We start from the raw sequence: 21,735 nt of genomic DNA on the forward strand, positions 1-21,735 counted from the left end.
TCCTTAAACAAGCAGTGCTGTCTGTTTTCTTTAAAAGTTTTTACTGATTTTTTTTGTTTTGGTAAATACACAGAACCACATGTTTCCAGTGTCTATTCTACCTTTGACCGAGGTGTTGGGCGGAGGTCCCTCAATTCGCAGGTTCCACGGTGGGTCTCCCTGGTTGGCGAAATCCCTCATCTTCAGATAGCTGATGGTGAGCCGGATGATGGAGGCCTTGTCCAGCTGGCTGGTGATGGCGCCTGGCAGTGGCAGCATCTTGGCCAGTTCATAAAACTCAAAGTTCTCTTTTCCCCGACGCGACCTTGCTGCGTCCCGTGACTTCTCCTTCCTCAGAGCCTGCAGCCTGTAAGGAGTAAAAAAAAAAGTTTTAAGAAACTTGATCACATAAAACGGTTGTGCAGAACGTGATTCTCAGTAATCATGTGTTACTGGAATAAAAAGCTTAATAAACATTCAAAAGAGAAAAATTATAAATTATGCCCGTAGATACAGTATGGTAACAAATATGTTATGGTTTTAAAATGATCTTCAAATAATGCCTTTGCAGATACACGAGCACTCGAAGACACACACAACACCTGTCTGCCACGGCCAGTTTCACCAACACTGCTTTGAACCTTATTTTTATCTTGAAGAAAAGGATGACACATTTGAATTTCAAGTCAGTTATATTATATTTCTATTGCACAAAATCACAACAACCGTCACCTCAAGAGACTTTATACAGTAAGGTAAACACTCTATAATCATACAGAGACAACCCCAACACTGTCCCTGCATGAGCAAGCACTTAGTGACAGTGAGAAGGAAAAACTCCCTTTTAACAGGAAGAAACCTCCGGGAGAACCAGGATCAGGGATAGGAAGCCATCTGCCTAGGGGTGATGGAAGAGAGATAGGACACAAAAACCTCTTCATACCTCTTCACCAATACAAGAGTAATGCTGCATACAAGCTTACAAATTCATGATCATCACAAAAGAACATTATCAATTACTATCATTAATCTCGCTTGCTACACCCCTTAGGTTGCTTCTTTTGCTACATAACTGTGTGAAATCATGCAGTAGTGATCTCAGAGTAACCAACAAAAATTTACAGCACAATTTGTGCTCTCTGATTGAGTGAGTGAAAGAAAAAAATGCATAATTTGCTAAAATTGAGCAAAATTGGTCTCCTGTGTTAAAATTCCATTTTTTGTAGACCCATTTATCAACCCCAGTCTCCTCCCTACATTATTATAATTACTACAGCCACCAGAGGGGTTATCTTTTAGAAGTCACTTCACAATAAAACAATTGTTCATAATAACCAGTTTAAAGTCACTTCTTGGGGGCTGTCTCTTTTCATTAGATTGTTTTGTCAATTATATATTACCCATTTTAAAGTCTCTTAGCTCTTACCTTTTTACTTTATGACTTATTGATTTCTAATTTTCTTTTGATTCCTGTTTCCATATCAGGTAAGCTACCGTAGCACAGTGCCCTTACTCCAAAGTTAGACTTTTACAGAAGACTGTCTCTGGCCCCTCCCTCCAGTTCAAACAGATTCTGGCCTGTGCCAAAGACAGCTGTTCTAATATGGTCTGTCTGGTATAACGACTGACATCTTTGCACAGTAGCTTACGTTTTTTTAGCACCACAGCAGACATTTTGTCAGTCTTAATGGTAATAGGTCTAGTTTGTAGGTTCAGTGGTGTTTGCCTTTTGATATCGTAAATGGAAATAAACTAAGATTCCACACTAATTAGCATTTGCACATTTTTCTGGGGAGGGAAATTTAAACACTTTCACATTAAACTGTCATGTCTTCTTCAGTGAAAGAAACAAGGAAACTACACCAACAAAGATCACCCTCTTTGCTAATCCTATTTCCTCCCTCTTTCTCTACTTTTCTTCATATTAAAACTACACTTTAAAGCACCTTGCAATCTGTCTCTCTGTTTATTCCATAACTCTTTTCATTACTTTTCCTCTATCACTTTCCACCCTATTACTTTATATCAAAGAATGACTCTGTTTATTCTCTCCCTTTCCCCCTCTCTCTCACCCTTCAACAACAACAGTGACGACCATACTTTCCTGCAGCCTCTCATCATCATCGGACGCCGTTATGAATTAACTCGGCAATAAATCAGCTGCTAAAAACCTCTGTGGGCTTCCTGCCGGCAACACACACATACGCACACGCACAAAGACAGGAAGACAGGTGATTAATTTTTGCTGGAGCTAAAAAAAAAAGTGTGAGAGAAAAAGTGTAGGAGGATGAAGGGGGGGGGGGTGTAAAGAGAAGAAGAGGGATGAGATGGAGGGATAGCGGACAAACACTTTAGAGGAGGAGTTGTTGTTTAGGGCTACAGATGAAAAATGGATGTCATCTGGCAGAGAGTATAATTTTCATACTGTTTGTCATTTATTTATCAGGGGGAACAAATAGTAAATGGAAAGACAAGGTTGACAAAATACAATACTTTTTCAACTTATGTAATCACTCCCATCTAAAAAGTTGCATTTTATTGATTTTTTGACTTTTAGTATTATTTTTTATTATTGTAACACATTCTATTTATAGCACTTGAGGTTCAGCATAGCACTTTGTGTTGTTGTGGATGTATGCATCCTAACTTACAGCATAAAATAAATCATGAATGCTGTCAATTCAAACAGGAGCAAGCTGATGGCCTCATAAAAGAGTTTATCTCAATGCCAGTCCCATCAGCTGATGCCTCAGCTGATAGATTTCTACACTTCAAACAGGCAAATGTCACACAGAGAGCAGCATTTAACTTGCCTTGGCCTGCCCGCAGCTGCAAGCTGCTTTGCAACACACCTTCACCTGCACTCATTCTTTCATGGTTATGTATGACTTCATCAATTCCATTTTTATCTTTAATGCTTATTCTGTTCCATGCATGCTCTCCTGACCATCAGCTTGACTATACAGAACCATAAAAGTAAAGGAGCAAGGAGAGGCTGAGACAAAACATTACCATGTATATACAGTACTATAGCCTTTGATACAAGTCAGCTTTTGATGTATCACAGTTGCTGAAAACCAGTGCTACAGGCACGTTGTCACCATTTGTAACTCCAGCTATTAGTCAGCAAAGAAAAAGAGAAAAAAGGAAAATCCACTAAATGTTTTTGTGAGAGAAACCCGCCCCCCCTACATTTACTATATTTACACACACAAATCTGTCCACTGTGTGTATGAAGTCAGCACTGACGGCTGCTGGGAAAGCGAGGTGCAGCCAGGCAGACGGAATTTATTTGTTCCGCAAACTTGGAAAGCATTATGTTGACGGACGACAAATATGTCTTCATGTCTGTCTGCAGCTGTGCTTGTGTAGAATATGTGTGTGTGTGTGTGTGTGTGTGTGTGTGTGTGTGTGTGTGTGTGTGTCAGTGGACAAGGAGGTGTGTTTGACCTTGACTCAAACAGACATATTTATCATGTACCGGCTGAGTAGGTAAATGCAACACTTGTTGTGATCGGGGCATATGTGTGTGTGTGTGTGCATGGAGGTGTTTGGGTCTTATAAACATGAAATGAAACTGTGTCGTAAAGTTCAGCCGGGTGACTTGATGGTGTTTTAAAGAGCTTGTCATGGCAGGCGAGGTGTGCGTGTGTATGTGTGTGTGTCATGTCGTAAAGTTCAGCGAGGTGGGTCGATGGCTTTTTAAAGAACTTGTCAGCTGAAAGGAGGAGATATGTGTGTTTGTGTGTGTGTGTGTGTGTGTGTGTGTGTGTGTGAGAGAGAGAGAGAGAGTGAGAAGGCGTGTGTGCCTGACTATTTTAAGAGCATGTAAGCAGAGAGCACGCTGGGAAGGTCACTGAATGGCTGAGGGTCAACTGGAGGTCAAACTGGCCATCAGTCATGTCACAGGACAAACTGTTGCCAGGCAGATTTACTGTCTGACTTAATTGCCGGTGACAGTACTATAAGCAGAGATGTGTTGGTAGGATGCTTGGTCCCCCAAATCCATTTCAACCATCAGAAACTACTATGTTAGTCCTGAAACAATACAAAGGACTATTTCAACTTCAAAAGAACAAGACGTCCACATCAGAAGGTAGGTGTGTCATGGTGGCAAAAGACTTTTGACCTATATGGCCAGAGTCTAGTCTGCTACCATTTTAAAATGTAGCTTTCACTGTTTGGCCAGGTTTAGGCATAGAGAGTGATGTTTAAAATGATTTAAAACCTCACTAATACATTTCTATAACTTTAGTTTAGACAGGACATAAGGTGAAACTGAGCCAAGATACTGGCAGCTCGACTGATCTCTAGCTAGCCCAAATTAGCGCATGGTCCAGCAGATACCTTTCTCCATATTAAATTGACCAATTTCATGTGGGTAAGACTGTTTAAGCTGCTTCCCTCTACAATTGCTGTTGCCGCTGCAAGCCACTTTCCAACCCATCCGTATCCCACCTCTTCCATTTAATGCTATTCATATTCCATGATTCAGCTATGTTCTGTCCTGCATAGGGCAGGGTTTGTGTTCTTTTTTTACCTTGACTTGCTTAAAAAGGCTGACATGTATTCATGCATGCACCTGTCCATCTTCTCTAAATAAAAAAATATTGGTTGGTTTAAAACATTTTTTTATTATTAGTCTTTTATTTATCCAGGTAAAAATCTCATTTCCAAAAGAGACCTGGTTATTAAAGGTGGTTACAGGCTACTTCTGAGCAGTTTCCTGCCAGATCTGCATGATTTTTCAAACCAGCATGGGACTATTTTCAGAACAGCATGAGACACTCAGACAAAATATAACATGCAAAAACCGAATAAAATATACTTAACACACCAAATGTTTCTTATTGTGTTGTGTCACTATATTCCTCAGAGACCAAAGTCTGTTTATTTTATGCCTGCAATCATTTGATTGAACAGAAATCCATTTTTTGTTCCATTTATATTTCACAATATAAACCCTGCTTAATTTTTCTGCTCTTTCCTGATATCTGAGTATCTGTTTACATGATCAGCTCATCCATCTGCAGAGGCCAAACTGAGAGGAAGAATATTTCAGCTTGCACTTCACAAAAATAAAATCCACACTGGAATGTCTCTGATGAGATAAAGAGAAACACAGCGAGCAATATGAAAATAAAGAGATGAAAGCAGTAGATAAATGATTCAGGAGCGCCGTGAGGTAGACGACTGGGAAATCTGGGGAGGTTTGAGGTCCTGACCACTGATAGCCATCACAGACAACCGATAGAAATCTTTTTATATATAAATAAACACACACACATACGATGGGTGTAAAGTTTAACACTGTGCAAATGTAAGTTTGGTTCAAATGGACATTGTATAACAATTTTAAATTAACCTGTTTTCTTTTATTTCAAATTGATTTAAAAACAATAAGAATGCCAGTAATTACAAAAATGGTAAATATCAGCGCACTATAAGGCGCACTTAAAATCCTTTAATGTTCTCAAAAATCGACAGTGCGCCTTAGAAAACAGAATTTATTAAATTTAACAGAGTTAGAAGTTAGCAGGAAGTTAGCTCGCTAGTTTCCACCTAAACATGATCTGACTGAGAGATTAATAAAAAAATTAAAACGTACAGCTCTGCTATCACTTCCAACGTAAATGAAGACAGAAAACTAAACAGCAGTGACGTTTGTAGGGTTACTGAAGTTAGACTAGCTGGTATATAATGATGTGCTACATGATCGCTAGCGACATAGCTATGTTAGCATAACATAAACTTTTTTCCACTTGATAAAAGTTAACGGGAGGCTTCCCAATAGTTAGGGACAAATGCAATCGCTGGCTGGATTGGCTGGATTCTGTAAACGGACCAAACCAAAGTCAGGAGAACAACTGAGATAATCCATCCACAATATGAGGTTAGTCATTAATATACTGCAACAACATGGGAATAGAGCAGCTGCGAGAGAATTCAACATTAATGAATCAATAGTACAGAAGTGGAGGAAGCAAGAAGAATGAGTTGAGTAAAGTTTGACTTCTCTGACTGTTTTGTTTCGCTTAATGCGCCTTATAACCCGGTGCGCTCATGAATGAAAACAGACCCGTTCATCGACAGTGCGCCTTATAGTCCGAAAACTACGGTAATCAGCCGGGCATTGGACAATCCCCATATATCTGATTCTTACTACTTCCTACTACTGGTTCAGTTTGTGGAGGTTGCCAATGTCATTGTGTTTTATTATTTGACTTTAAGGTACACTCAGAACATGTTCCTAAATAAAGTTGTATTAAATAAAAAAAAAAATAACTCCAAACTAGTAAATACAGCATACCGCAATTGCAGAATTTAGTGGACTGGTAGGAGATCAGTGGGGTTTAAAGTGTGATGAGGCCATGCTCGTCTTCTGGACAATATTACGCTTAGTCTAAGGCAGGGGTGGGGAACTCCAGGCCTCAGGGCCGGTGTCCTGCAGGTTTTACACTGTAAAAAAAATCCTAATATAAAAGTATTTTACAGTTTTGTTTTGTTCTTCTAGAATGTCATTAAATTTACATAAATACACTGTGATTTCACATTTCAAATGTAAATTAACGTAAAATCACTGTAATGTAATAAAACATAATGTTCTTGTTTTTTAAATGTATTTGTCTGTACATATGCATATTTAGATTGTTAAAATACATTCACAAATCTATCATGATTTCACAAATATGTGTCCATTATTTGAAAGATTGAACTGTTAAATTCAAATGTAATGCTATGGAAAAATATATAAAATAATTCTCATAAACTTTTTTTACATCAAATAATTATTATCATTATTGCTATTTAGAGCGATCGTGGCTCAAGAGTTGGCAGTTTGCCTTGTAATCAGAAGGTTGCTGGTTCGAGCCCCGGCTCGGACGCTCTCAGTCGTTGTGTCCTCGGTCCACTTCACCTACCGCCTACTGGTGATGGCCAGAGGGGCCGATGGTGCGATATGGCAGCCTTGCCTCTGTCAGTCTGTCCCAGGGCATGCAATCCATTATTATTTAAACCAACTGTTAACTGTATATTTCTGTACATTTCCGTATTATTATTCATATTGCCACATTCATTGACCTTGTTTATAGGTAATTTCATTGTTTAATCACATTAACATGTTCCTAATTTAATGTTTAAAAGCACTTGAAAAAGGCAAAATCCCATGTAACATTAGGGCAACAAACTGTATTGTCATTACTGAAAATAACCGTATTTTTATGAGAAAGTTATTTTATGTTATTTTATGGTATTATTTTGGCGCCCCATCTGCCGGAATATTACTGTTTTTCTAGGATTTTTTTTTAACAGTGTAGATATCACCCTGGGTCAACTCACCTAAATCGAGTGATTAGTTCATTACCAGGCCTCTGGAGAACTTCAAGACATGTTGAGGATGTAATTTAGCCATTTAAATCAGCTGTCTTGGATCAAGGACACATCTAAAACCTGCAGGACACCGGCCCTTGAGGCCTGGAGTTCCCTCTACGCCTCAGGCCTTAGCCTGAGGCGTAGAGATTAATGGGTGACCACTTGGCAATCTTGCTGGTTGGTAAGTGGTTGCTGTAAAAACTCATAATTTATCAGAAACTAATAATATCCTTCAAAAGTAAAGGTATGCCTATCTAACACATTTCAAATGATGCGACTTTTATAATGAACGGGAATGTTCTCCCTTTTCCGATTTTCAGCATATTGTGAGTATTTGGAGACAAGTTGGAGTCTTCCACTCAAACTGCTAGTGACCAAAGCAATGGAAGGAGATTTCCAGTGCAGCACCATACTCGGGTTTTTTTTTTTTTTTTACGACCAGTTTCACACTTGTGACTGCCAGAAACATCCAGCGACCATTTGACAACCAGTCAGTGAACACACATTTTCACCAAGCAATTGCTTCCATGAAAGCAGGTTGCGAGCAACCACTCACAACCGGTTGAAGAATAATATCTTCAACCCAGCTGCAGTGCCCATTCCGTGTCAGGTTCCAAAAATCAAGAGGTGCGCTACCACCTGAAGTGAGTCAAAACTGTGTTCTGCTGTGCAACAGGGCCGTAAAACGAACTAAGAAAGATTTTAGAATGTAATGTAAAAGTATTTACAATCACTTTGTATGGATTACAAAGTAATATGCAAGTGACTCAAAACTGTAATTACATATAGTAATTGCTAGATATGTGTGTAGTGAAGAATTCACTCAAAACATCTGATTTAGTAAGTTATAGTGTGTTGGAAATAGCTGCTGTTTCTGAGGGTTTAAATGATCAAATTCTGACATATTATTTAAAAGGGCCAAAAATAGAGAAAGGGAAAGAATATGAATGAGGGACCAAAAGGGAGAGAGAGAGAGAGAAAGAGAGAGAGTAATAAAGCTAAAGAAAAGATAGAGCTCTGTCTCCTTCTCATCTTTATCTATTTAATCTTACTGTCCCTCTGTCCTCTGACAGTCTCTCTCTGTTCCTCTTGTTCCTCTCTCTTCTCCCTCATCTTTCAATTCAGCCATTCAGGTGACCCACAGCCGAGGTTCCACCCCGTCAACTCAGGCGAGGACGAGAACACACACACACACACACACACACACACACACACACACACACATGCATGCACGCAAGCACAAAAGGCCCTTCAGGAGGAGGGTAATTGCTTCCATTGCGATGGGAAAGGAAGGCAGAGAACAAGTGTCACTTTGGATTAAGCCCCGCCTGCTGACACAGCCATGGTGGTGAAACCCCTGCTCGCTATGTGTGTGCATGTGCGTGTGATCACTGATCAGGGGACTGAGTGCCAAATCCAATCTACCTACTGAGAGAGAGAGGGAGAGAGAGAGAGAGAGAGAGGAGGGAGGGGGAAAAGAGGTTGAAAGTAAAGCTGGAAAGGTAGAGGAAAAGGAAACTGAATATAAAGTGATATATAAAATACATTAAAGAGGGTGTAAACAGAAGAAAAAGAGTAGAAGGACAACAGCGGTAAGATGATGTCAAAAGGGGATAAAAGAAGCCCAAACTCTTATTAATAGAGGGGGAGAAGAAGGGCAAAAAATGAATTAAAGAGGAAAAATAATTAAATAAGCAATAGGGCAGCAATTTAGGTGGAATAATTTTCTGATAAATATGCAGTATCAAGTACAGGGAGGAAAAGATTCAGTGACCATACTGATTACGAAGACACAATAACCAGGTGGTCTGCAGAAATAAAGCCAACAAATTACAGGATTAAAACTTGCTGTGACTTTGTGTGTGTCTGTGGCTGGGTGAGTGAGATGATGGTGTGGAGAAAGGGAGCCTTGATTTTTCTGCATATGTTTGCACATATGTATACCCAACAACCAACCATTACGTGTTTAGTTAGTCCTGTTGTGAGCAAACAACAGAATGCAGCTCACTGTGTTTGTGTTGGTGTGTAGAGGCACTAACATGACAACAAGAAAGAAAGAGAGAGAGAAAAATGCAGGGAACAGTGTGAACTTAGGAAAACACTCTCATGTGGAGTTATTGTGTATTATTTCAGTTCAATTCTATTTTATTTATACAGCACCAAATCACAACAATTGTTGCCTCAAGGCGCTTTAAAATGTAACGTAAAGACTCTTCAGTAATGCAGAGAAAGCAGAGAAAATCCCAACGATTATATGAGCACTTATGAGCAAACTCTTTGGTGACAGTGGGAAGGAAAATTCCCTTTTAACAGGAAGAAACCTCCAGCAGAACCAGGGTCAGAGAGGGGTGGCCATCTGCTGCGACTGGTTGGCAGTGAGGTGAGGAAAACGGAAAAAAGGGACAGCGTTGGCATTATGGACGGGTTACAGAGGGTCCAGGCTTATCCACAAAGGTTGTGCCCCCTCAGCTGAATTCTAGTGGCATCTTTTTAGCGCTAAAAGTTATACTGAGTCAATGAAAAGGATAAAAAAAACACGTTACTAATACGTTTATGCAGTAACACAGAGGCTCTGTTTTTCTCATTTGTTTAGGTTATGTGCAATCATGTGTGAATGGACAAAGTCTAGGTAGCAGTACTAATGCACTCTCACCTATTCTCCTGTTTTTTCAATGTTATTATCATTTTTTTAAATAATTGCCTTCTCTCTCTGGTATACCAGATACTTACTTATACCAACACAGCTTGGCTTTTCTACCATTGCCATACAGTCATTGTAGTAATAGCAGATTATACCATTACATTGAATGAAACATTTAAAGTTTAACCTCCCACTCCCTTCTTTTTAGTATAAACCCTGCATTATCTTTTTGAATAAACTTTATTCATCTATTAATGCACAAACAGAGTGGAGGATTTGTTTTTATGTCCATGGTTTGCTCTCTAAATGGTCACCAGTTAAATGCCCCGTATAGTGAGCAGAGAATCCACAGTGTCTGGCTGCTGGAAGTTAATGCAGTAATATAAAAGCTCACTAAAAATCCAATAGTTTTTCCTGGTTTTAAAGGCTACTGCATACTATATCATACAGACAACTGCCAGTTCGCGGATCAAACCACGCTCGTGAATTTGATTTGAGTAGTGTAAGTACATAGCCATATTTTTTTTGCCCAATGCTAAAACAGGACAGATACATTTAGCATCGCACACCCCCATTTAAAATGCTCAACAGTGACATAATAGCAGCCATGCAAAAGAGTTTTCCAGAAATACAAGATTATCAAATCAATCTTAGCTCTTAGACTATCATATCATATATACGTTCTGCATACTGCTCGATTTTATTGTTTGAGGTGCAAACTGAATAAAAAATTTGTATTAAAGAAATAGATAGCAATGATTTTTAATGGAATTTGAAGGTGTATGTAATCTGCCTCTATGAAGATACCCCGGCTTTACCTCCTACAGCTAAATACACACACACAGCATCATTTAATCATTCTCCACTAAGATTCTGTCAATGGAGGGATCATCATGATTTCCAACAGAGAAGTGGTGCTACATCTTACTATCCTACAAAGAAAGTGTAACAGTGGGAAGAGTAAGCATAAGAAGAAGAGCTGGTGAGGAGAGATATGGCAAGAATCGAAATAGCAAAGCAGCAGGAGCAGTGTGAAAAAGATAACTATTCAAAACATTTCAAAAATGTGTGGTTTAATTTCTAGAGAGGCTTGACTTCATAAAACAAAAACTTAAGAAAGACTATGACTCGTTTAAACATATTTCATTTTAACCTTTAGAAAACTAGTATTGTGTCAAGCTCTGAATGCAGTCACAAATGTCGTTAATGGTATACATTTACATTTACTGTTCAGATAAGCTTGCATTTGTTAACCAGAAAACAATAACCAATAAACAAATACAAAAACATGCATTTCTCTGCAATACAGTATTCTTTGTGATGATACTGTTAGTTATTTTGGCTTCATTTTTCTCTCTAGAATATGTTCTACAGCAAGCACTGTACTGTAGGACAGTGCAGACACAAGACAGTGCAACAGAAAAGTGCAATAATGACAGTGGGTTGTGCAAAACACTGAGCATTGTGCAAAAAGTAACTATGTATGAAGGTGTGTGTGTGTGTGTGTGTGTGTGTGTGTGTGTGTGTCAGTCCAGTTACTGAATGTTCAGGAGTCTGACGGCTTGGGGAAAGAAACTGTTTCGCAGTCTGGCAGTGAGGGCCCGAATGCTCTGGTACCTCTTTCTAGAAGGGAGAAGAGTGAAGAGTGTGTGTGAGGGGTGTGTGGCATCCTCCACGACGCTGGTGGCTTTGCAGATGCAGCAGGTGCGATCTGATACGGTGCAGTTACCATACCAGTCAGTGATGCAGCTGCTCAGGACGGTGGTGAGAATGGATGGTGGGAGACGGGCTTTTCTTTGCTTCGGCAGGAAGTAGGGACGCCGTTGGGCATTTTTAGTTATGGACCTGGTGGTGAGGGACCAGGAGAGGTTCTCCACCAGGTGTACACCAAGGAATTTGATGCTCTTGACCACCTCCACAGAGGATCCATCAATGTGAATTGGACAGTGATCTCTCTGTGCTCGCCTGAAGTCAACAATCATCTCTTTTGTTTTGTCCACGTTTAGAGACAGGTTGTTGACTCTACACCAGTCTGTTAGCGGTTGCACCTCCACTCTGTATGCTAACTCATCGTTCTTGCTGATGAGAACCACCACAGTCATTTCACTGGCGAACTTGATGGTGTGGTTCAAACTGTGCTTTGCTGCACAGTCATGAGTCAGCAGATTGAACAGCAGTGGGCAGAGTACACAGCCCTGAGGAGCTCTGAAAGCACTTCATCATGATGGGTCTGAGTGCAGCAGGACATTAATCACTGAGGCAGGAAACTGGGCACTTCTTTGGCACAGGAACAAAGATGGTGGCCTTGAGGCATGTTGGGACAACAGCAGTGCTCAGGTAGAGGTTGAAGATATCAGTGAGGACATCTGTCAGGTGGTCTGCGTAGGTTAACTGTGCGAAGAGTTTTTCTCACACCAGGCGAGGTCAGACACAGAACCTGGTTGTTGTGGGGGGTGGACTTCTTCACCAAGATGTCATTCTGAACATCAAATCGTGCATAGAAGTTGTTCAGCTCATCTGGCAGGGAGGCGTCACCATCTCAGGCAGATGTTATCTTCCTGTAGCAGGAGATGGCCTGGATGCCCTGCCACAGCTGCTGTGTGTCGCCGCTGTCCTGGAGGTGGCTGTAGATTCTTCTGCCATGCACGTGCTTCACTGCTCTGATGGCTTGAGACAGTTTGTCCCTCGCTGTTCCCATGACCGTGTTGTCATCTGCTCTGAAGGCAGAGTCTCGAGTCTTTAGCAGCTAATGCACTTCTGCAGTCATCTACAGATTCTGGTTGGAGCGTATTATGACAGTCTTGGAGACTGACATTATCGATGCACTTGATGATGTAGCTGGTCACAGATGATGTTTACTCCTCCAAGTTGGTGTGGTCGCCATTTGTTGCAGCCTCCCTGAACATGTACCAGTCAGTGTGGGTTGGATGTTCACTGCTGTAATGAGCACAGCAGTGAATTCCCAAGCTAAATATAAAGGTCTGCATCGAACAGTCATAAAATCTACCAGCGATGAGCAGTAATTGGAAACTAGCACAAAGTTCTTGCACCATTCCATGTTGATGTAGACACTCAAGACACCACCGCGAGTCTTGCCGCACAGAGCTGCATTTCTGTCAGCACGAAATGAGGTGAGCCTGTGTAGCTCAATGGAAGTGTCTGTAACTCTGTCACTGAGCCATGGTTCTATGAAAACAAAGATGCCCAGTTCCTAAATTCCCGCTGAGTAGTCCGCTGTAGTCAGATATACTCCAGTTTATGGTCCAGTGAGCAAATGTTTGAGAGCAGGATGGATGGGAGAGCCGGCCAGCTTGGATTTGCTCTTAGCCTAGAACAGACCCCAGCGCATTTGCCGCGCTACCGCTTCCTTGCGCAACGCTTTCGGGAACCCATCCATCGGCCATCAGCATCAGACAACGCTGAAGTCTAGAGGGCTTGTTTCCTTAGCAACCAGAGGATGCGCAGCGCTTCCAGCAGTTCCTGGTCAGTTTTGTATGATGCTTGTAACTTAGGAGAGTTTGCCGTTGGTAAACACAACCACCGCTTGTTCTGGTATCCATGTGGCTCAGAAGTCCCAATGAAACATGTTTATGTCATACTATGTTAAGTCTATTTGGAAACATGTCTGTCCTTTGCACAGAGATGCATCCTGTCACCTCCCAATGAGCAAGATATTTTAAAGTTTTCACACTTTTCTCTTTTAGCAACAGTTTTTAAATATGTTTATATATTTCCACAGACAGTAAAGTATGTTTATTTTATATTTTTCTTTGTAAATGGACTGGTTCTTGTATAGTGCTTTTCTACTCTATCTGAGTACTCAAAGCGCTTTACACAACTCGCTCATTCACCCAATCACACCAACACTTTTTAGTGCTCTCTAGCTAACATTCATACACACATTCACACTCAGATGGATGCATCGGAGAGCAACCTGGGGTTAGTACCTTGCCCAAGGATATTTGGCATGCAGACTGGAGCAGACTAGGATCGAACCACCAACCTTCTGGTTAGTAGGTGACCTGCTCTACCACCTGAGCAGGTCATTTGCAGCATTCTGTTTGAGTCTGCAGATAAATTTCTTACTTTTACAAACAAGCTTTAGTAATGTGCCTGCCATCATATATTGTCCTTGATGAACACCTTTTATGACAGCCTTATCGTGATGCTTTTTATCTCCTTTTGTCTTTAAAATGGAAAATTGCATTTGCATTTGATAATCCCTAAAAATGCAGATTTGAAAAAAAGGGACTTAATATGTATTTTGAAAAATAAAACAGCAACCATATTCACACAGAATTATTGAGTTTATATACATAATATATTACAAAATAGATTTTTAAAACCCGTTAATTTCCCCTGTCATTTAGCCGATGATATCATTTATTCACTGAATGTTTATAATGTCCATTTTAGCTTCCAGACATTTAGTCATTTAATTTGACAACAGCAGTTATCTCCTTTAGAAGTAAACTTTAATGCGTCCATTCATTAATGCACAGCACAGCACAATTAAGCAAAGCTCATATGACTAATATGATAATGAACATTATGGGGTAATAATGTGAATTTTATGGATATGAGTTGAGCATATTAATTACTAAAGATGAATGGTTACGAGAATTAATAACAAAATCCAACTTACATAAATGCAGGGGAGCAAATTACAAGGAGGCATCTTGTAAGAAACAGAGTTTTCAGTGTCAACCATTAATAAAAACAAAACAAATACACCCAAACTAAACACATTAATGAACGCAGCCTCCATAATTCATGTTGGGAAATCAATCAGGTGCTGCTTGGGTATCATATTTCAGTTTAATCTGCCAGCTGAAGGAAAATAACAGATGATTTTCTTTAGTGGTGTTCCTGCCATTCATGTAAGGCTTCAGCCATAGTACCGTCTATGGAGTTATGACTCAGATGAGTTACATCTAACTATAGTGGTATTTATCGAGTGGATATCACTTTATACCCACTCCAGAGGTTAGTAGGCTGGAGTATACTACAACATCACAAAATATTTCCAATACTCAAGTTCACAAAGCCGGTATGAGCAGAAAATTAAGGATGTAGAGGTATGGGTTGTTGATGGCATGTAACATGTCTGTCTATCTGACATTAAACGTGAATCCTCCCAAAAACCTTCAAATAAAGCCTTTTAGTTGCTTAGTGTTGTTATTTATGGATGGCAAAGAATGTGAATTGGGATTTTACAGAATTGTCCAATACAACCTTTTTATCTGGCATCTTTGTGCCACTTTCAAAACTGGTCATCTTATTTTATGCCTGCAGTAGATTCTGAATTGATAATGTGGGTTTATTTTCTTATCCTGTACCAGGTAAATATTTTCCTTATAGCATTTATCTTATAAAATTGCAATGCCCTTTCCTAAGATGGACCTTTAAAATAGATAAAAGTTCAATTAAATTACACATTGGACTGTACAGGACACAAACTCATCTGTAGATATAGTCATATGAAAAACTAAGAACAGCCTTACTGTTTCCACAGAATTCACGAAGGTAAACAACATGCTTATTTTAATGCACTCGATTAACTGATCACCAGCTAGGTTTTGGCATTTTGCTGGTTTGGAGCATTTGGGTGTGAGTGAACAAAATCCCGAAATGTTCCCAGGAGCGGACGTCCCAGCAAATTCACCCCGAGGTCAGAGAAATTTTACAAAGAGTTACATCTCAGACTGCACAGGCTGCAGTTATTGGATTAAATGTTAAAGTTCATGAGATTACAACTAGAAAAATGCATCTTTCACCATCTTAAAATGCTCTGATTGTAGCCATTCCCCAACTCTCTGTGAATGGTATTCATGTCCATTGATCAATGGTCACTGAACAGTGATCAATGGTCTTTGATCAGTGGTTGTTGATCAATGGTCAACTCATGGTCAAGGAACTGACCTCACGCCCCATTGTTCATTCAGTGGGCTAGTTTCAGTCATTGTGCAAAGGTTCTGTTTATAAGGTTGGGGAAACCTGCAGTCAGCTGAGACTGAAGAAGTTCCACTGAAAATGCTACGTTCAGATGAACAGAACCAACTTTTTTTGATTTCCTTACCTGGATGATTGACCATGCATCACGACAAAGAATGTTGCAATGGCACAGTTAAAACCACAAGCCAACTGAAATAAGTGAACTGTGCATAAAACAATACCCATGAGACTACATCATCTTCTTCACATGGCTGTAAATGCAAAAAAATCCACAACAATACTCAAGACTGTTTTCCAAGTACGTTTAAGGACATAGTTGGTTTTTTAACTTGTACCTTGTGTTATGTTGTGGTGTTCAAGCACTGGGGCAGACAATGTTGCCAGTGTGTAGGCGCAACATGAGAGTCACCAGCAGGTGGTTGGAGTAGATGGTAGCAGTACAAACCACTCAACTCTCACAGCACAGACCAAGCTAGGTTTGCTGCCACACTCATCTCTGTGGTGAGGTTTGGGCAAGGTTTAGGTTAATCGATTTCATCGATTTCACTGATTTCACTGATTTCACTGATCTCACAGATTTTTATTGAATGAAATGCTTGAAAAAACCCAAAAAGGAGTATTCAGAAAATCGACAAATGAAGAAAATCTAACTTAAACAATGAGGTTATTGATTGACAGGGAAGAGCAGACCACAGATACTGAAGGGCAGTGCCAGGGATGATGAAAGAGGGATGCAAGAAGAGGAGAAGGGCGAAGCAGCTGCACGGGAAAGTTTAATCATCTTCACCTTTACCTCCTCTGACCTTGCCCTCTCCCATTCTCTCTTTTTTCTTCTTTGCTGTGATCTTTCTTTCTCTCCTTTTGAGCTTTGTTGTTTTCCTCTCACGTTCCTTTCTGCCTGCTCCTGTCACCTACATTTCATTTCTCCCATTGGACCACCCTCTTTTCACTTTCTTCTTTCTGCTCAGCACCATTTCCCCTCCGCATCCATGCTTTTTCCTCATCTCTTCTTTCCCTTTCTTCTGTCTTTTCCTTCCCTCTCCCTTACTTCGTCTTCTTTCTTCTCTTTCCACCCCCAGTATTTGCTCTGCTCTCCTCCCACTTTTCTTCTTACGTCTCCCCCCAGCACTTTTCTTTCCCCATCTCTCCTCTCATGCTCTCCTTTGTCTCAATCCTATTTTCTTCTTTCCCTTTCCCTCACATTTCCATCCTCCTTCTCATCTCCCTTTCCTCGTCCTATCTCCCCTTTTCGCCTACAGTATGTCCTTACCTCCTCTCCTTTATTCTCCCCATATCCACATGTCCTCCCGTTACTCCTCCCCTCTCCTCCTCCTCCTCCTCCCTGGAATCAGTGGTGTGGAACAGTTCAGTATTAGCTCTGAAATTAGCAGCAGTCCCTCGTTAAAGACTTGGCAGGAGCACACACACACACACACACACACACACACACACAGTAGGCAGTGTTAATGGTATAAAAGCTGCTGCCACCTCGGAGACACAAAATTACTTGAGTCCCTATTTCTCTTCATGTCTTTATCATTTCTTTTTTTTCTTTCTCGTACAGCAATCTGTCTGCCTCTTCCTCTCATCTCCTTTTTTCTTTCCCTCCATCGCTCTCTCTCATCTCCATCACTTCCCCGCTCACTTCCTGTATCTCTCCTTGTCCTCCTATAACCTTCAAACAAAGAGACAACTCTCTCTCTCTTTCTCTCTCCTCCTCCTCCTCTCTGGCCGACAGCCAGCAGACAGTGAATGAGTCTTCCTCCCCTGACAGCCTCCATCATCATCCTCTTTCTTTTCTTTTTCTCTCTCCTTCTACTCTTTTTCACACACCTCCTTCCCCCTTTCCTTTTAATATCTCTATTCTTGCCAATTTTTCCTTTCCTAATACCTTACCACCTTAAACCATTCCTTCCTTCCTTTCGGTCCTCTAGAATTGGCTTTTTTTGTCTCTCCAAGGTTTCTTGACACTCTTTTAAATATTTTTTATTGCAGCCATGCCTTTTGTCTTCTCTTTTCTGCTCATCTGTCTTACCTTTCCAGCCCTCTCACCTATCTCCTAACTTCCACTGCTACCACTTGCTTGGCCCCTCATGTGATGCTCCCTTATGTGAGACTCTTATTGGCAATGTCTTCTAAAGGCATTCTTATGAAAATTATTTATAACACTGGTTCCTAATCTGTTGCTGCTTAAGATTTTCTTAGTTTTAATGTTTATTTTTGATTAGAGCGCCAAGAGAACTGAAACAGATGCACTGGCATTGAAGTACAAAGGTACTACAAAGTACTCTTCTATTTTCAATTCAATTCAATTCAATTTTATTTATATAGCGCCAAATCACAACAAAAGTCGCCTCAAGGCGCTTTATATTGTACAGTAGTACAATACAGAGAAAAACCCAACAATCATATGACCCCCTATGAGCAAGCACTTTGGCGACAGTGGGAAGGAAAAACTCCCTTTTAACAGGAAGAAACCTCCGGCAGAACCAGGCTCAGGGAGGGGCGGCCATCTGCTGCGACCGGTTGGGGTGAAAGAAGGAAAACAGGATGAAAGACATGCTGTGGAAGAGAGCCAGAGATTAATAACAGATATGATTCGATGCAGAGAGGTCTATTAGCACATAGTGAGTGAGAAAGGTGACTGGAAGGGAAAAACTCAGAGTAGAGCATGAACTTTCCTCATTATGTTTAAAGAAATGTATTTTGCGCCTTGGTTTCCATCACTTTTCACGAATTTGATAATTTTTAGATGATTTCCACATGACATTATTGCTCAAGTGGAATCACACTCACACATGCGCGCACACACACACACACACACACACACACACACACACACACAGCAGTGCGCTGTAGATAACAAGACGGTTGCATTGCTGGCCAAGGCAGAGTCAGGACCCGACAGAGGGATGCCTGTGTGTGTTTACATGTGCACCATACGTGCTTGAGGTGTTTATGTACTTGTATGTGTGTGTGTGTGTGTGAGAATGAGAAGCAAAGAGGTATTTTGGCAGAATATCGCACGCACACACACGCGGAGTGTGGGGTAACCTCTCCACAGGCCTCTGAGCTCTACAGCGTTAATTAGTTTGGCACCGGAGTCAGAACAACATACCTTTGGCCTACAACACTCCCCCTACATGCGCACATGTGCAGCCAAACACACACACACACACATCTATACGGCACTACAACGAAACAAGAAAGTGATGCACGCTGTTCCTGATGTGAAGCTGGAGAACGTATACACCCACACAACCATCATAGATGGCTGCATTCCACTGCCTCCTTCTGTAGACGATGGTTTACTACCACAGCTTGCTGGGATACTTTCTCTGCTATTTCAAATTAACATGCTGGTGAAAGATGTGTTTGTTTAGGCATTGCAGTAGTGAAAAAAATAAGCTTTAGCAAGACCTAACTCTGGAGATAAGCTGACCCTCAGAAGAGGAAGGGTTTGCAGCCGATGTTATCATGTTACACAATCATGGCTGAAATAGCAGTAAGATGCAGAAGAAGAAAGGGTGATACGAACACAAATAAACAATTACATTGAATTGAAAATGGACCCTTTTCCTCTTCTTTGATTATTCGAGAAAAACCTTCCACCTTATTTTGCTATATATATTTGGAAATATGAAACCAATTCTATCCATTAAAATAAAATAAAAAAAACCTCTTGCTTATATATTTTATTTTCTGCCTAAAGGCAAATGGGACTGAAGGTTTGGGAAGCACATACAGAACTATCAAAAACCCAGACAGGACCTTCTGATCTAACCTACTCTAACAACACAGATCACTACTTCTCAAACAAAGTCATACTAAAACTGCAGGTACACAAAAGTACACCTGGACCCCGCCCTGCAACCACCTCATTTACCAGCCGAGTAACACAAACGCAAAGAGACACAAACAGACACACATCTGTTGGGTGCCACCCTGCCAGCATCCCCGGCAGTGATTGATCAAAGCAGGTTACAGAAGCCTGGAGCTGAGGCCAGGCTGCAAACCACACACACACACACACACACACACACACACACACACACACACACACTAAGGTTGCCTTCATTCATTTTGGATGAGCTGTCTTTCCCTCTTTTCTTTCTTTATTCTGATTTATTTTGATTTTTATAAAATGCTAGAAAATAGCAGCAATTTTCATTCTTGACAACCAAAACCAAACTCTCTCAACGCAACTCTAATCAGGTCTGGTGGGCTTTAGACCAATTTTTAACTGCAGGGAAAATAATTTGTATAAATTCTGCCCAATTCAAATACTTGATCAGTGTCTGAACAGTCCATGGAAAGAAGTTATAGTTCCACTTACTTCAGTAACTAAAACAGTCCTGACTCAGTTTGTAGATGGTTTGGAAACTGATAGAAAAGTAAAATCAGAGTCCCCACAAGTTAGGGAACCTGGTATTGTGAACACACACACACACACACACACACACACACACACACACACACACACACACACACACACACTGTATTGGCTTCAGGCTGTTTTTCTACAGCAACCTAAAGGACATCTGCCTTACGTCCTTAGCAATGCACCAGCTCCCAGCTTGTGGTTTACGGTCTAACAGTGGACTACTGGCAAGTTGTAATCACATTACACAATGACATATCACTTCTCACAGTAACATATTTAAATTACAATCATCCAGGAGGTGCATACTGACATAAACAGCAGTTATTACATTTCAGTTAAAACTTCCAATATAGGTCAATTTAGGATAATCTGCATGGCAAGCTCAAGATGGACAGATATTATAGAAAATGATCAAACAATCTTCTTTGAGTAAGCACTTGGCAACAGTAAGAAGACTGAAACTTCAAGAACAGCAAGTGTTGCCACTTGGCAACCAGCTTGGTAACCCCTTCGGGCACTTATTTGGAGAGTTATTTTGAAAGCTCTGTTGAAATGAATAAGACAGAGCCATACTTTGATTTGAATCTTCTCCGGGATATTTAAAAATGTATAATTATAGAAAAATCTATTTAAAAAATTGCAGTTCTTCAAAATGTAGTGACTTTGTTCCAAAAAAGAATAAATATGATGTATTTTCTCTTGCTGCAGTCCTTCAACTCAAGCTTCCAACTGTACAGTGCACACCGCTAATCGATCCCTGCTCTGTTGTTCATGTGAGCCTTGAATATTTTAAACTAATATTGACATTCTGAATTAAAAGTTTAAATCCCACATTGGATGTTAAACACTGATATAAAAACGTGCACGGCACCCAAACACCAGTACATCATACCTACATGTTTATCGGGCGGTCAATAAGCATGTCAAGTCGAGTCTGTCTTTTTCTACCCGGACACACCGCTCTCTGTGTAGTTTCCAGAGTTCCTCTCTTGCTCCGTGTGTGTGTGTCTTTGTGTGTTGTCCTCTCTGCCAGAGATCTTGTTTGTACAAAGCAACAGAAAGCTGAATAATTGATGCTGGACGCAGTTCACAGCACGCTCTCTCTCTCACTCCAGCCGTCCTACACCTCACTTTCGCGTACTTCCTAACTTCCCCTCCTGTTATTGTTATTGTTGTTATTGCTAGTGTCAATAATCATAAAAAACAAAAACAAAACAAACAAACAAAAAAATATCGAAAAAAAGCAAAAAACACACAAGTCAGGTTAGCTTCAGGAAAATAGAGCGGAGAAAGGTGATTGGTCTACAGCCATGTAAACACATACACACATTCCTATATAAGATCATGGGAATATCAAAGTATCCTAAATCACATAGCAGGACAGATATTCACATGTGTGTAATGT

The 21,735-nt window shown here is 40.5% G+C and overlaps 1 protein-coding gene across 5 annotated transcripts in view; it reads right to left on the reverse strand.

Moving 5' to 3' along the window:
* npas3 (neuronal PAS domain protein 3) overlaps positions 1-21,735 on the reverse strand; it is a 333,725-nt gene that overhangs the window by 189,241 nt on the left and 122,749 nt on the right. For 4 of the 5 annotated variants that reach the window (XM_019349116.2, XM_019349115.2, XM_005455939.4 and 1 more), the window contains one exon: positions 102-346. In XM_019349116.2, the coding sequence (XP_019204661.1) occupies positions 102-346 (245 nt within the window). Of the gene's footprint in view, positions 1-101; positions 347-8,402; positions 8,495-21,735 lie in introns of those variants that run through there. The other variant, XM_025900927.1, reaches the window with a different exon arrangement.

This window comes from Oreochromis niloticus, linkage group LG19 (genome assembly GCF_001858045.2).
Source record: "Oreochromis niloticus isolate F11D_XX linkage group LG19, O_niloticus_UMD_NMBU, whole genome shotgun sequence".
Taxonomy (NCBI): domain Eukaryota; kingdom Metazoa; phylum Chordata; class Actinopteri; order Cichliformes; family Cichlidae; genus Oreochromis; species Oreochromis niloticus.